At 46.4% G+C, this 16,387-nt stretch overlaps 1 protein-coding gene across 2 annotated transcripts in view; it reads right to left on the reverse strand.

The window, feature by feature from the left end:
- Spred2 (sprouty related EVH1 domain containing 2) overlaps positions 1–16,387 on the reverse strand; it is a 94,575-nt gene that overhangs the window by 2,568 nt on the left and 75,620 nt on the right. For both annotated transcript variants that reach the window (XM_055624146.1, XM_055624147.1), the window contains exons 3-5: positions 13,617–13,785; positions 9,955–10,019; positions 1,215–1,352 (exon numbers count right to left, since the gene is read on the reverse strand). In XM_055624146.1, the coding sequence (XP_055480121.1) occupies positions 1,215–1,352; positions 9,955–10,019; positions 13,617–13,785 (372 nt within the window). The remainder of the gene's footprint in view (positions 1–1,214; positions 1,353–9,954; positions 10,020–13,616; positions 13,786–16,387) is intronic.

A 16,387-nucleotide genomic window follows, 5' to 3' on the forward strand; every position in this document is an offset into this window, starting at 1 on the left:
GAAGGAAGGAAGGAAGGAAGGAAGGAAGGAAGGAAGGAAGGAAGGAAGGAAGGAGAAAGGAGAAAGAAAAAATAAAGAGAAGGAAAGAGAAAAAAGAAAGAAAGAAGAAAGAAAAGAAAAAGAGAGAAAGAAAGAAAGCATTCAAGGTTCACTATTCTGCATTGTAATTGTAGTCTGACTGAAAAGATAAGACACACAAATGTGAAAAATGTTGAGTTTTTGTTTTTGTTTGAAAAATATTGTTAAGACAGGGTCTCATGGGGCTGGAGTGATGACTCTGAGGTTAAGAGTACTGGCTGCTCTTCCAGAGGACCTGGGTTCCATTCCCAGCACCCACATGACAGTTCACAACTGTCTGAAACTCCAGACCCAGACCCTCAAGACCTTCACACAGACATATAAGCAAGCAAAACCACTACTGCAAAAAAAAAAAAAAAAAAAAAAAGCCAGGGTCTTATTATTATTATTTTAGCCCACACTGACCTGGAACTCACCATGTAGCCCAGGCTGGCCTACCTCAGCTTCCCAAATTCAGGATTCCAGGCATATGTCACAATGCCCAGGTTAAAAAAGAGAACATTTTAGTGTCAAAATATGAGGAAGCACATAGTAAAACCATGTTAAAATGGCAACAAAAACAAAACAAAATCTCCCTGCCAGTACTTGCTTCTTTTCATTTCAAACCAGCCTCGAAGCCACATAACCTACACAGGCACCAGTCCATGGCCCATGGTTTAGGAACCTGTTTCACAAAATAGCCGTTCGGTAAATATTTGTTGAATTATTGAATTCAGACTGCAGCTCCATCCCCCTGAGCAAGACTGGGCCTGCAGCCGGCATGCCAGGAGCACACGCCAAAAGTGCAGCATTCTTTAGCTTTGACTGGGGGCCCTGTGCTCTCATAGCCAAGAGGTTCCTTTGGAGGGAGGGACACAGAGGGAGCCCAGCCGAATTTTTGCCTAGGACCTCCTTCCTCTAGTTCTATCACGTTCTCATCTGTAAACTAGGGATGCCCACAGCATGCCTCCTGGGTGACTTCGATTAAGCCCAGCAGAGCATACGCAGGGTGAGGCTTAGTTGATGTCACCATGCCACTGGCAGCATTTCTACCATGGCTGAGGGGGAAAGTAGGGGAACTGAAGTGGCTTGGGCTAGGGAGAAGGCCGGTGCAGAGCTACCATTATGGTTCTAAGGGAAGGAAGTTTCCTGCTCACCTGGTCCGGGGGGTAATGGTCCATGGGGTATGGGTCAAGAGTATAAATCCTCCGGTGCTCACAAGACATAGGGGAGGAGATTGTTCTTGTATGCTGTTCCCTCTTCTGAGAGGAGTTAGAAGAACTGTCTGTGGCTGTCTGTTTGGAGAGAAGGAAAAGGTCATTAAAATAAAACAAAATAAAACAAAACAAACACACACACACACAAAACAGGGCCCCCCAGATGGCTCAGCAGGTTCACTTCCTAGAACCTACAGCATGAAAAGTGACTCCTGAAGGCTGTCCTCTGACCTTGACTGTCATGGCATATGCAACACATACTCACATACATACAAATAAATAAAAAACACACAAACTCTAACACGCACTATCCAAACACCACCTGTTTCCTGGCTGCGGCATCTTTTTGGACCTTCTAATTCCTGTTACTTATTTTTGAGAAGGGGTCTGGTTTCCAGGTGAAGTCCTGGCTGGCCTGGAAGTCATTATATAGCCCAGGCCGCCTCTGCCTCCCCAGTGCTGCGTCGAGGGCTGCAGAAAAACACACTTGTTTTTGCAGAAAACCCTAGTTCTCAGCACCCACATCAGACAGCTTCCACTGTCTGTAACCCCACTCACACAGACAAGCAGCCATGTACATATGCACAAAATAATAATAAAATAAAATATAAAAAGGTGTGTGCCACCACACCTCACTTCTTTCATTTTTAATCATGTGCAAATGAGTGCAGGTGCCCATAGAGGCCAGAAGAGGGCACTGGATCCCTGGAGCTTACAGGTAGTTGTGAGCCACCTACGCTGGGTGCTAGCAGTAGTAGTAAGTGCTTTCAAACTTTGAGCCAGCTCTCTAGTCCCAGTGATATTTTGTTTTCATAGATATATACATGTTGGTATAATGTTCTTTTAAAATGTATATGCCTTACCCTTGTTAATTCAAATGCTAATTTCCCCACCCCCAACTCTCTGGTTTCAATCTGGATATGGCATTGTGATACTCCCTCTTGTGTAAACAGGACACAAATAAAGCAACTAGATACAATGTTGTGCAATGGGAGGAGCCAGAGGACAGGAAAGAGGGGAGGAGCTAGAGAACAGGAAGGGGCGAGAAGGAGGAGGAGCGCGAGGAGAGGAGAGCACGAGGAGAGCAGAGCGGGAGGAGAGAGCTTGGAGGACTTAAAGCATGAACCAGACCTAAGATTTCACAAAAATCAAGTAAAATGTGGGAAATCTAAATGTTAGGAAACTGAGGGCTTGGAGGTTTAGGAGGGAGTAAATATTGCCCAGCATTGTGTTCTAGGTTAACTAAAAACCCAGTCTCTTTGTGTGGTGATTGGTTATACAGCCGCTGAGGATTAACAGCAGCGTTACTAGAAGATAAACCAATAATAAATATTAATCATATCTTACAACATATACATATCTCCAAAAACACATATATGTGCGCGCGTGAGCGCGCACACACACAGACACACACAGACACACACAGACACACACACACACAATCTCCAGGCTGGCTTGGTCTTCTGACTCTATGTCCGAAGTGCTGTGATTATAGGTATGAGCCAACATTCCTGGTTTTCCAGTCTTGAGTTTATCTTAGACATGGCAAGGACCAGCCGGTCTCAACGTGAAGTAGGTAGCTCAATGGGAGGAGAGGGCTGGCAGCAAGGCCTTAGGAAGACAGGTTGGTTTTCTAAGATGCAAAAACAGTACTAGGCCACTGGGGAAGGTCTATATATTTGGTTCCTACCAGCCATGGCTGCTCCATTGGTGACCTTGGCTCCCAGGCACCTTGACAAACAGAGATGTATATTAAGTGAAAATAAAAGCTCCCCCTCCCCCTTGAGACAGGGCTTGTCTCTGAAGCCCTGACTGTCCTCAACTCACAGAAACTGGCCTTTTCCTGGTGAGTACAACACAACGAATGGGCAAGCATTCGAGAGGCCACAGGTGAAAGTAAAGCCTCAGTTGCCATGGAGACCCCAGGATACCCAAGATGCCAGGAGGGCAGCCGGTAGAGCTGGGACAAGCTGTGCTTGCTGCCAATGGCGGAGCTGGGGAACTGGGACTGCCCAAGCATGCTGGGGCCGGAAGACTACACACACGAGCTCCAGATGCCAGAGGCTGAGCTGCAGGATTTTTTTACTTAAACTGCTAGGTTTTGTTTCTGTTTTAGTCATTTTTATGCCCTGGTTCGACCCTTTTGGAATAAGTATGAAACTGAGATTTACAGGGGGACATCTCATTCAAACCAACCTATTCTGCTTCCTGTCCTCTCCCTCTGCCCCGTAACTCATGGCCAAACCATAACGTAAGTGTATTAGTTCAACTTCCAAAGCTGCACAGTCCACATTGCTTTCAGAACCACGGCCTTCCAGGCTCCTACTGGGACAGCACATTAAGCTTTGCTTATATCATCCAGCCACTCTAGTCCAAAGTCCCACAGCCTTCCACTTCTTCAAAACACAGCATGGTCAGTACCAACTTCTCTGTCAGTTACTTTCCTACTGCTGTGACTTATAAAAGCTGCCACAGATTTCCTTCCGGCAGACTTCTGGTGGAAGACACTGGGTGCCACCACCCCACTCTTCCAGATTTGCTGCTATGACTATGACCACACAGCTCTTCAGCTCACATGAATGACCTACAGTTTGCCCCAACCTGCCTGGATATTCTGTTACCATCTTATTACATTCGTCTTACTAATATTTGATATAACTTGTTACTATCACACACAATATTAAAGCAAAAATTTAAAATAAAAATTAAGTTACTCAAAACAGAGCCAAAGAGTAACAGCAAATTCTTAGAAAAATGCCAAATAACCCCTTTCCGTCACACAGGGGGAGAGTCTGTCTTCAGGGTTCTGCATTCTGCATCCGCAAACTGATGATTTAAAGACTCAAGATGTTTACTGAATGGAGTCCGAAAAGAAGCGCAATTTGCAAATACTCAAAAGCCCAGCCCCGACAAACAAAGTTTGGTTTTAACGCCTGGGTGGCTAGGAGGAGCCCAAGAAGTCATAAGGAGCAACAGCCAGAAAGGCATAATATGCTTGCAAAAAAACAGGATGTTATAGGTTCAAGCACAGGGTATGAGGGTGGAGTAAGATTTTTAGTCTGGGGAAAACAGCCACAAGCTGATTCTGCTGGGGGGAAAAAGTTGTATTTCCAGTGTGAAGAGAGAAAAATAAAGGACCACGAAATACACACACACACACACACACACACACACACACACACACACAGTTCTTTCTGCTGGGCTCTGGTAGACTGTGACGCCTCACACAGAATGAGCTGAGGGGCTTCTCAGTTCTGTGAAGGACAAGTACACTATTGGTACCCTTTTAAGTACACAAGGGAGAAAAGAATATGCCAGCATCCACTCTCAGCTTGCCTGCTGCCTTTATCTCTTGCTTGTGCATGCATTTATTCTGTTGCAGCTGCTGCCGTGCCTCAAAACCCAGCTGCTTTGCCCTCTAATGGAGACCGAGGACCAGGAGGCCTCCAAGCATCCTCCAGGCCTCAAGCAGCAGATGGTAAAATATGCATCTTCCAAGTTCTGAGCGCTGTATGGTGCAGGCAGCTACTGCCGGACTAGCCAGCCCACAGTGTGTGAACCAATCTAACAAATCCAGCCCCCTTTATGATACATATTCACGCCAGCAGCTGTGTCCCTCTAGAGAACCATGAATAATACAAAGTGGTAGGCCTTCCTGTGGTCCAGCCTTAAGTAACTGTTTTGGGACTTCAAGAGCATAACATCCTCCGTAGCACGACCCCCCCCCCCTTTTTTTAAGACAGGGTTTCTCTGTGTAGGCTTGGTTGTCCTGGAGTTGCTTTGTAGACCAAGCTGACTTTGGACTCACAGCAGTCCACCTGTCTCTGCCTCCCTGAGCACTGGGATTAAAGGCTTGTCCATAGCTCTGCACTTATCTGAGCAGCTCCTATCATATATCTGCTCCTAATGTGCTATTCTTTATTAGGTGGCTACGGTGTGAATGAAAATGGCCCCCACAGACTCACAGGGACAGCCATTACTGGAAGGTGTGGCCTTGTTAGAGGAAGTGTGTCACTGGAAGTGAGGTTTGCGCTCAGAAGTCCGAGACAGGCCCAGGGGCTCACTCTCTTCCTGCTGCCTGCCGATCCAGATGTGGAATTCTCAGCAACTCTGGCACCATGTCTGCCTGCATACCACAATGCTTCCTGCCAAGATGATAATCCACTAAACCTCTGAACCTGTAAGCCACCCCCAATGAAATGTTTTTCCGGAGAAGAGTTGCTGTGCTTGTTTTTGTGCAGGTAAGTCTACCGGCCTGCCCTCAGGGACCTAGCAATTACTGTGTTATCACCTGCTGCCTCCAGGTGCGCCAGGTGTGTGCCAGATAAAAGGGCCTGCCCACCACCCAGCTCTCTCTGTCTCTGCATTTTCTCCCCCTCTCTCTCTGCTCTAGGAGTCTTTTCTCTTCCTCTCTGACACCCCCTCTCTCTGCCCTCATGGCTTGCTTGCTGCCTCTACTTTTTCTCTAGGCCCTCCTCTCCCTTCCCCCAATAAACCTTGTTGGTATAATGTTCTTGTGGAATGTATACAATTTACCCTTGTTCATTCGAATGCTGATTTCTCTACCCCACTATCTGGTTTCAAACTGACATTGCATTGTGATGCTTATTCTAAGCACCACTGGTCTCAAGTTTGTGTAAACATGCCACCATTTGTTCTCTGTAATTTCAATAAAACAACCAGCCCCAATGCTGAGCAACAGAGGGAATAGGGCAGGATATCCTGGTCGGGAGGGGAGGAGAAGGAAGTGAGTGGGAGGAGTCTGAGAGGAGCAATGGGCAGAACAGGACTTGGAACCACAAGGAGAGACAACCGGACCTAAGAGATGACTAAACACAAATATAATGGGAGGAAACTATGAGGGCTTGGAGGTTTAGGATGGATTAACTACTGCCCACCATTGTGTTCCAGGTTAATTAAATAAATCCTAGTCTCTGTGTGGTGACTTGGGTATACAGCTAGTTTAGGAATAGCCACTGTTTAACTAAAAAATAAATCAATAGTAAATACTGATAACCAACGCCAAAACCTCTATGTGAGATCTGTTGCGTGGTGTAGCTCCTCAGGGGCATACCTTGGCACTGCGGTACCTCTCCATCACCGCATCATTGCTTTCCACATCAATAAAACCCTCAAACAGCAGCTATACAGTGCATCCTCTGAATGCATGCATTCTACATTTATGGATTCAATCAACTACATAAAGCAGCAGCAACAACAACACAACAATCAAAACTGGGTGTGGTAATGTCCATCTTAATCCCAGTACTCCGGACAGCAGAGACAGGCAGATCTCCAGGGGCTATCAAAGGCAGCCAGGGGCACACAATGAAACCTCATCCCAACAAAAAAACAAAACAGAAAAACAAATAACACCGACATTAACTATATAGCTATATGGAATATATGTAGATATATTTTTTTGTCAAAATTTTCTAAACCATAGTTTAACAAGTATTTATAAAGCATTTATACTGTATTAAGTATTATAATCAAGAGATGTGTCAAAATATACTCAAAGATGTGTTCAGGTCACACAGGCAGTAAACAGCACGCCATTTCATTAAGGGACACGAGTACGTGGTTCTGAATCTGGGCTGTTGGCTGTGGGGCTGGGGCACATGACTGCACTCCGGTGACAGTCACATAGACGCAGGGCTCCAGCAGACTCTGCGCTGAACTCCTCCAACTTCTGGAAACCCAGAGATGGAGGAGAGGGAAGAAAGGGCACGCAGTGGCTGAAACTCGGGTGTTCTTTCTCCCATCTCTCTTGGTTTCCCTTCTCCCTCACACTCATCCCTCCTTTCTGGAAAAGTCAAGGTTGTATATGGTGTAGCATTAGAACGCTGAAAGAGCCCCTGCTTCCCCTCTCCCCGCCTCGTTTTCAACTGTTGTTGAAAAGAAGTCACTGGGTTCTAATGGGCTAAGTCAGCAACAGGAACGAATCTGGAAGGTGTTGTTAAGATGGCTGTGAAGGCCAAGAATGTCTCCAGTCTCCTCAGTCTCTCTTCTCACCAGCACCCACCTCTTCTTTGCTGGCTCCAAACCCCTTTGCATCTGTGGGGTCCTGGAGGCTGAGCTGCAGGGGAGGTCCCGGAGGACATGCCGGCTAACTGTGTCTACGGAGCTACCGTGTTGGTAGCCCAAGCTTATGAGGGCTTCCTCAAGACTGTCCAGTTGCCACAGCGCAACAAGTGGCTTCAGCAGAGCCAGCTGAGAACAAGCCTCTCTGGAGAGAGAGAAGAAGCATCCACTGAGGGGACAGGAGGAAAAGTCTACTTTTAGCAATGCCGGAAGTCCCTATCACCTCACGCTCACCTCTCTGTTGTGTTGTCTGGCTGGAGAAAGAACCAACCAGGCTCTCACAAGAACAGCACTAATTAATCTCTTCTGAGGGTGGTCTAACCCTTCCTACCAAGCCTCACTTCCAGGGTTCCACCAACTCTCAACAATGCCACACTGGGGACTAAGCTGCCGACATGTGAACCACTGGGGGACAAATTCCAACTGGTGTCCCCCAGTGCACAAGTTCAGCACCCACACAGTGCCCGAGTCCTGAAGAATATCGAGAACTACAAAAACACCTGGCTCCAGAGACAGAAAACACGCACACTCCATTTCTCCAGTTACAGCTCTAAGGGTTTCCCAAACGCAAGTGGTCGTCTCTGAAGACAATCATAATTCTCAAGAAGCAGAAAAGGGGGTGATCAGTGGCATTTAAACCCTTTCTGATAAGAATTCCAAGTTCCAAACATTTGTGTTCCAAAACACTTTTCAGAGCCCTGCATCCACTGGGGAAGCAGCGGCCTGCTCAGGCCGTGGGATGCTGCTCGGTTCCTTGGCTCACACTTCAGACCCTCCACCGTCTTGGGACGGAACATCTAGCTGCAGCAAGCCCGTCTGTGAATGGGAATCTGACATGTCAGCCCCTCATCACTCCTCCATTTTCCTACAGTCAGCAGCCTCAGAATAAAGCCAGGCCTTTCCTGGGGAAGGGAGGTACCATGTTTGTAAACAGGCAAGTGACCCCCTATGCCAGGTCTACATGGGATATGATCTGTTAAGGCCCCTTTCTTGGTCTTTCCCCAGAGGATCCCCGAGGCTTAAAGGACAAAAGAACAGAGCAGCCTCTGGCATCTCTCACCCCTTCCCTTCTCCCCCTTGTCTATAAATCAGTTCTGGCAGTAGCTGGGAAGCAGCTGTGAATTAGGCTTTTACTCTACAGGAAACCACCTTTAACCTCCCTGCTGTTGTCTGTCTCCCCAAATGTGACAAAGGAACAGATGTAAGCAAAACGCCAACTGTTGGAAGGATGGGCTCGGAGCACTAGAGGAAGCCTGTGCAGAGCCACGCCCACCAGCTGCTCCAAGCGCGACGGTGGGACTCACTGCCCCATGGTCCCCACTACACAATGTTTCAGTGGCATCTGCACCAGGATGCTCCACAGCTCACTCCTGCCTTTGTACCTGGAGCTCCCTAGCAAGGATCCCTTTCCAAATCCCTGTACAAACATCACTGAAGTCCTGTTCAGCCATTCCTCACTGTGGGGTGTTTTCTGACCCCTTACCCTGTGTGTACATTGAACTACCTTCCAGTCTGCCCTCTGCCCATTCTCAGGCTTTCTTGTGGGTCAAACTCATTTCTGTATGTTTCTGGTTTGTGGCCATTGGTAAGAAAGACACTTCTTTGGGACTATTCAGTGTGTAAGCCAAGGTGCCAGTGATCACGGGGCCAGTGGCAGGGCCAGCAGAAATGAGTTTAATTAATTACTCCCAATATTTTGAAATGTGAAATTAAAACAAGCCAACAGAAACCAGCTTACAAAAGGGCAGTCTAGGGGGAACCGGGTAATTACTAAAGAAGATATGAGACACTGTTAGACCTTAGTGCGGTCGTGTGTAGACAAGGCCTTATTACATTTAAGCACTGTCATTCAACCTCACTTCCTATTTTACTTTAGGTTGACGAACAACACTGAGCCACAGGTGCTGAGAATCCCGGTGTCTGGTACTATGCAGCCTGGGTCATGACAACACCTTTCTCCTTGTGGGTCAAGATGCTGGGTAGGCTTCCAGATGCACCCACTTACTGCTTCACAAAAAGTGGACAGGCAAGGCACCACTCTTTAACTGCTTCTTCAGAAGCACGAGGTTTCCTCGGAGAAGGAAACAGGAAACCATTTTGCCCCCAGGTATATCCCATTACCCGAAGTGGTTCCCCCTAACCTAACATCAGACATTTCATTTCAGATATAGACTCACTTGCTTGGGGTCTGTGGGTATGAGAAAACATGGCCATTCGGGGTGGGTAGATGTGTGTGTCTCCTGTCCATCCATCCTTTTGGCTTTCCTTTCAGCCCTGGTATTTGTAGAAGATTGCAAGGACAGTGGCCAACTGATCTGGTCTGCCTGGGATTGTCCTGGGCAAACCAGAGCGGCTGGCCCCGAACGTGCCAGGAGCCCTAAGGACCTGAACATCGATGGTCTTGGGAGTCTGAGCACTGCTGAGTCACTGCAAGCAGGAGCAAAGGCCGTCAAGACCGGAACGTGTGAAGCTGGGACGACACTTTTCTACGACGGCGACCACGCTGCAACTGAAATGCCACAGTGCAGTGTCCGTGTGGACAGCTTCCCTGACACTCATCACCTAACACAAGAACCAAAGGACAAAGGAAACCTACTGTAAAAACGTCATCGTCTCCGAGCTCGGCTTCGTTGTGGATAGTGGAAGATGAAGTTGTTGAGCCTAAAAAAAGAGAATGTGACAAAATCAACCAAGTTGCAGACAACTGACTTCAATCATTTAGGAAATGTCAAGTGTTGGGGTGGCTGTCCTCCCTCCTGTAGTGCTGAGGACTGAACTCAGAACCTGTGCATGCTAGGAGGGTACTCTACCACTAGGCCACAGACACAGCAATTAAAAACACATTTCTCCCCCCCCCACACACACACCCTTCCTTTTGGAAGTGCTAGGGATTGACCCCAGGGCCTCATGTACACCAGAGGCATTTAGCCACCAAACTACTGTCCCCAGACTTAAAAAGCCAATAACAAACAGGTGTGTTTTAATAAAATTTTTCCCCATTCTTTCAGTCCACTGACCACAGCATATAAGCACACAGGAATTCAGTGCTTTAATTGCTTCCTTGGGCTCTAGCTGTGATGCTCCCTAAACTTTGCCTGCTGTGGTTCTCATTATTCTGACATATGCATGAGAGGCTGGGAGGTGAACAGAGCCTGGCCACTCCTCTGAAGGGCTCACACCAGGCCTAGGCACTTGGTGACCTCAAGGTCCCAGCAGAATAGGGGAAAAGCCAAAGATCTCTTATTAAGACCTACCTAGCCTAGGAGAAGCTGGATTTTGCCCCCCCCCCCCCCCCCCGCGCCTTTTTATCTACTGATGAGGAAGTCCTGACCAACCAGCTCCCCCTAGCTCTGGCACTGCACTTGCTCTCTGGCTGCACTGTGGGAACCACATTGTAAGCAGATGCTAACCAGAGGCCCATTGGCCTGGCTTTGCTTTTCCAGATCAAAATTAACGTTTCTGCTGGAAAACCCGGCTAATCCCATCATGAAATGATCTGGGTGTTCAAGGTTAATTCAGCACTCCCCACCCCTCTTCTTCTCCCACTAACAGGAGCCAGTAATGTTGGGTCAATTCAATAGATACATCTAAAAGAAAAACTTAGTCTTGATAAAACACATAAAATTATATGTGTGTGTATGTGTGTGTGTGTGTGTGTGTGTGTGTGTGTGTGTGTACACAGAAGGAGGGGGCGGAGGATGAGATAGAGAACAAAAACACTATGGCATTCATGTGGCTAGAGGACAACTTGTAGGAATTAGTCCTTTCTTTCTACCATGTGGGACTCAGGTTGTCAAGCTTGGTGGCAAACTCCTTTATCCATTAAACTATCTCCCTAAATCTCATTTCTTAAGCAAATGAAACAGCTTTGGTGATGACTTCTTTCAATTCTTATTTTGGCTTTACCATGCCTCAGGGTCCTGCACCTTGAATCCTGATTTGTAACTAAGTTGTGCTGAGGTAAAGAATTTGAATGTTTGTGGCCTAAGGCTCTTCCATGCTGAGGTCAAAGCACAGCCAGCACAGGGCCTGAGCCCCAGGCATAAACAGTCCTTTCGATTTTCAGCAGATAAAACTGTGTTGTTTTTAACAGTTAAAACAGGTTGAAGCAGCAGTTCATGATGTCAATGTTTCACTAGCCTCTTTCCTTAAGACTTATTATTAGAGGGCCCCTGAAAGAATCTGAAAGACTCTACCCAGCAGGGTATCAAAGCAGATGCTGAGACTCAGAGCCAAACTTTGGGCAGAGTGCAGGGAAGAAGAGGGAGATAGAAAAGACTTGGAGGGGACAGGAGCTCCACAAGGAGACCAACAGAGCCAAAAAAACCTGGGCCCACTAGATTGCTACAGAGAGTGACAAATCAACCACGGACCATGCATGGATATAACCTAGACTCCCTGCTCAGATGTAGCCCATGGCAGCACAGTCTCTAAGTGGGTTCCCTAATAATGGGAACAGGGACTGTCTCTGACATGAACTCAGTGATTAGTTCTTTATCACCTCCCCCTGAGGGCACAGGAGGAGGGGGCAGCCTTACCAAGGCACAGAGGAAGACAATGCAGACAGTCCTGATGAGACCTGATAGTCTAGGGTCAGATGGAAGGGGAGGAGGACCTCCCCTATTAGCGGACTTGGCAAGGGGCATGAGAGGAGCTGAGGGAGGGTGGGACTGGAAGAGGATAGGGAGGGCACTACAGCAGGGATACAAAGTGAATAAACTGTAATTTCTAAAAAATAAATAAAAATTTTAAAAGGACTTATTTTTTTTGTGTGTATGGAGTGTTTTGTCTACATCTGCGTTTGTGCACTAACTGTGTGTTTGGTGTCTCTGGAGACTAGAAGATGATCCCCTAAAAAGTGGAGTAACAGATGGTCGTGAACAAGCATGTAGGTGCTGGGAATTGAACCCAGGTACCTTGGGAGAGCAGTAAGTGCTGTTTGCCACTGAGCCATCTCTCCAGACCGGCTTCGCTTCTAACCACCATTACAAATTCAGGTAATAAAATGCTTTCCCTCTTAAAATATTTCTCCTGTATAAAATAAGTCATTACTGTTAGTAATGACTGGAGGCTGTTGATAAACTTTAAGTATATTTTAAAAGCACTTTCTCTATTTAAAAAAAAAAAAAAAAGCACCTTTTCTTTTCCTTTTCTTAACTCTGTTTTATTTCGTGTTGGCATGTTTGCGAGTGAGGATGCCTGTACCATGGTGGAAGTCAGAGAGCAAGTTACGGGAGTGCCTTCTCTGCTTCCTCTGCAGAGTCCAGCAATGGAACCCAGTCCAGGGATGACCAGCCAAGCCATCATGGAGGTGACATGTTACACTTTCTCTTTCCTACACCCTCTTAGGACAGGGTCCCCCTGTGTAGTCCTGGCTCCTGGCTGTCCTGGAACTTACTGGCTGGCCTCAAACTTAAGAGATCCTTCTGTCTCTGCCTACTGAGTGCCCAAACACCCAGCATTTCATACATTTAAACATTTAAATATTAACTTGAAATAGTACAAGAATCCCATGTTCTTAAAAATAAAACAACAAAAAAGAATCCTCTTTTTTATTGTTTGTATACATTTGCATGCAAATAATTCTTGCTGTATAGTTCCAGCTCGTTACCTATGCATTCAAATCACATATATGGCTTAATCTCTTTTAAAGTTAAACTGTGTGTGTATATGGGTGCTGTGCCTGCTATAAGTCTGTGTGCCACATGTGTACAGGGCCTATGGAGGCCAGAGGTAGGCTTTCGATCTCTTGGAACCTGGGTTACTGGTGGTCACTGGAAAACTTTTAGGTGCTGGGAATGCTAGGAACCTCAGCTGGTTCCTCTGCAAAAGCAGCCACTGCTCTAAGCTGCTGAGCCTTCTACCCTGCTCTGGCTTGTGTTCCTCTAATGGGGCCTTTCTAATGGAGCCTTTCTTGTTACAGATTAGCTACATGCATGACAGTAAATCATCTCAAGAGCAGCCAAAGCCCTTGTTCTCCACGGTCAGCACAGGTGAAATGGGTGAAACCCACCCAGGTGGAAGCCAGAGCTCCCTGCTTGACTACTCCCAGTATATCAGCCGGCAGGGCCACTCATTCTGAACCCCTCACCTTTCCCCTGTGCTGCCTCCAACTGCTCACCTGGTGTTCGAGAAGTCTAGCATCGAATGACCTAACCCTCCTACAACAAGCCACAGACGTCAGACGGCAGACTGTTGGCGTGAGAGAGTCAGGGACATTCCACGGTCCCACTAAGGGCAGAGTGACAAATCCAGTACCTTCTATAAGGTCTTCAATGGCTTTTCTCACTCCCCTGTCAAAGGCTCGTGCATCCGCAGGACTTTGGAAAGTAAGACCGAACTTCCTATTATCAACCTTCCAATGATGAAACGTCGGATTGGCTTTGGTGTAGACCAAGTCCTTTCTGACATAGCATTCCAATACCACCTAAAGGATTGAAACACAGGCTGGTTACTTGTGGGGCAGCCATGATGGTGTCTGTTGTTAGCCCAATCAGGAACCATCACTGATGGTAACTAGCCCTGGTCTTCATATGTGTACCTCTCCACCCGGAAGAAACAGCTGATTCCCAGTGACCACTGCTCTGTACGAGAGCTCTGCTAAGCCCCACTGTCCTGGCTGTCTTCCTGTGTCACACTCCTCTTCCTCCTGCCCCCAGTGTTGGGGGCTTCTGCACTGATGGCTCTTGCCTTCCCTCCTGTCATTTCTTCTTGCTACATTCACAATTACTTAGTACCTGATTAACTGTTCTCTAATGGTTTCTTATGTGTTGCTTTTGGTCCCATACTGAATGGCAAGATGTATCATAATGTAACCCTCCATCTAATACAGTGCATTGCTGACAGACAGCAGTTTATTTCATATCATAGAAGATAAGCTTTGCAACAAAGCAAATATCAACTTCACGTCCTCACTAATAACAATCCCCAACTATATTTACTCCTATAGCTTTATTACAAACTCCAAAGTGATTTTGCTGGCTTTTCATAGCTTTCATCTAGTTCTGCAAAACTCTGTCATTAACACAATGTGAACTCGTTAATCTGGGTTAAGTGAAGGCAAAGGTAAAGGCTTACCTATATCAAGGTAAACCTGAATTAAAGAACAGCACAAATTTCAAGAATATAGCGAAGCAAAAAGAAGTAATTTTCTGCCTGCTAAATGCTTTCTGAATTAGTAACAATACTCAAATTGACAAATTAATAGCAGCACTGAATGCTGATTTTATAACACAGTATTGAAAGAGGGTGGCCCCTCACAATTCTATCCACGATTAAATTGCTTATCATGGTCATTTTCTCCTAAGTATAGCACGAGGACTAAATGTCAGCCAGCCTCATTCCAAATTGGGTAAGACCAAATAATCAAGGCTTTAACTAATAAATGTCATCCATTTTAGAACCTAAACATTTCAATTAGAAGTCTTAAGTTATTCTCATTATTCTATATTATTTTTGTCAAAACAGACAAAGAGATTTAGTTATTCTCTCTCTCTCTCTCTCTCTCTCTCTCTCTCTCTCTCTCTCTCTCAGTTACCCAGGCTAGCTTTGAACTTTCCATGTAGTTCACGATGACTTTCCATATCCTCCTGCTCACTGGGATTACAGTTTTAGGTCACCATGCCTGGTTCATGCCATGCGAGGGATGGAACCCATGGCTTTGCATGTGCTAAGCAAGCACCCTACCAGCTGAGCCCCTGCCCAGCCTAAGAATTAGGTAATTCACACAAATGCAGAAGGCTCCTGCCTTGTTCTTCTCCCACCCCTTATCCCACTCCTTTCCCACTGTCACAGTGAGTGCAGCCCTAGCCTTTTGTGCCTTCTTTACATACACACAGAAAGTTTGTGTTTCAGCGTAAGCAATCCTGTAAATCGCTTTTGCTACTTGTATTTTGTTTTTCTTAAAATTATGTCTTGAGCTAGGTAGGGAGCCGGAGAGATGGCTCAGCTGCTGCGAATAATTGCTGGTCCTGCAGATGACCCAAGCTCAGTTCCCAGCATCCACATGGTGTCTCACCACCATCTGTAATGCCAGTTCTAGGGCATCTGATGTCTTCTAACCTCCATGGGCACCAGGCACACGTACAAATGGCCAAACACTCATGTACCAAAAAAATAGAATAAATATTTAAAAAAGAATCATGTCTTAGGGAGTGTGTGTGTATCTATGCAGTGAAGTGGAAAAGCATATACTTACTATGCCTAAGGTTCTGTATTGGATTTCTAGCACCAGAAAAGAGAGAGAGAGAGAGCAAAAAACAACCAAACAACCCAAACTTGAGAGTCAGGAGGGTCAATGGCTGTGCGATGTTCCTCTGTGCAGATGTGAATTTATCCAACTGTGGTCCATAGAAACGGTCCCTTTCCCAAACAACGCTGCCACCTGTCCTGTTACACAGCAGTGTTTCCCCTGGTTTGATCTGTGGGCCTCTGAGATTCCCAGCCCCTTTCTAGGATTCTGAAATCAGAGATGATCACACTAACATTTTTGCCATCTTCACTCAGTGTGGACATTTCTGCAGTTAGGGTGGAAGGTGCTAACGGCCATGCAGCAGCATGGCTGCTACTCAAAGCCGCCAGCGAGCACAAGGCCAGCTTCACTTACTCAGGTATACCCTTCACCCTCTAATTCTTGGTGTCATGGGAAGACTCTCCCACCAGCTTGGCCTGCATACACAGCTGGCACATGCTCGGTCTTCTAAGTCTTCCCTCTTCCAACCAGGGAGGAAGGACAACCATCAAGGTACTGGCTGGTAAGGCCGACTTGGCTCTGAGCTCTTTCACAGGCAGAACTAATTAATTCTTTCTTTTCCCTTCTCTTGCCATCCTTTTTGGACAGGGGTCTCTCATGTAGCCCAGGATGGCCTCAGAGTCAATAAATAGCTGAGGCTAACCTCAAAGTCCTGATCTCTCTACCCATGAATCATCATCCTTAAGTAATAAGATCTGAACTTCCAAGAATTAAAAAACAAAACAAAACTAAATAATTTTGGACAGTTTGCCAATAATTATTGGCAAACACTGTTTTG

This window comes from Psammomys obesus, unplaced genomic scaffold (assembly GCF_907164565.1).
Source record: "Psammomys obesus unplaced genomic scaffold, mPsaObe1.curated_primary_1811, whole genome shotgun sequence".
NCBI classification, from domain to species: Eukaryota; Metazoa; Chordata; class Mammalia; order Rodentia; family Muridae; genus Psammomys; species Psammomys obesus.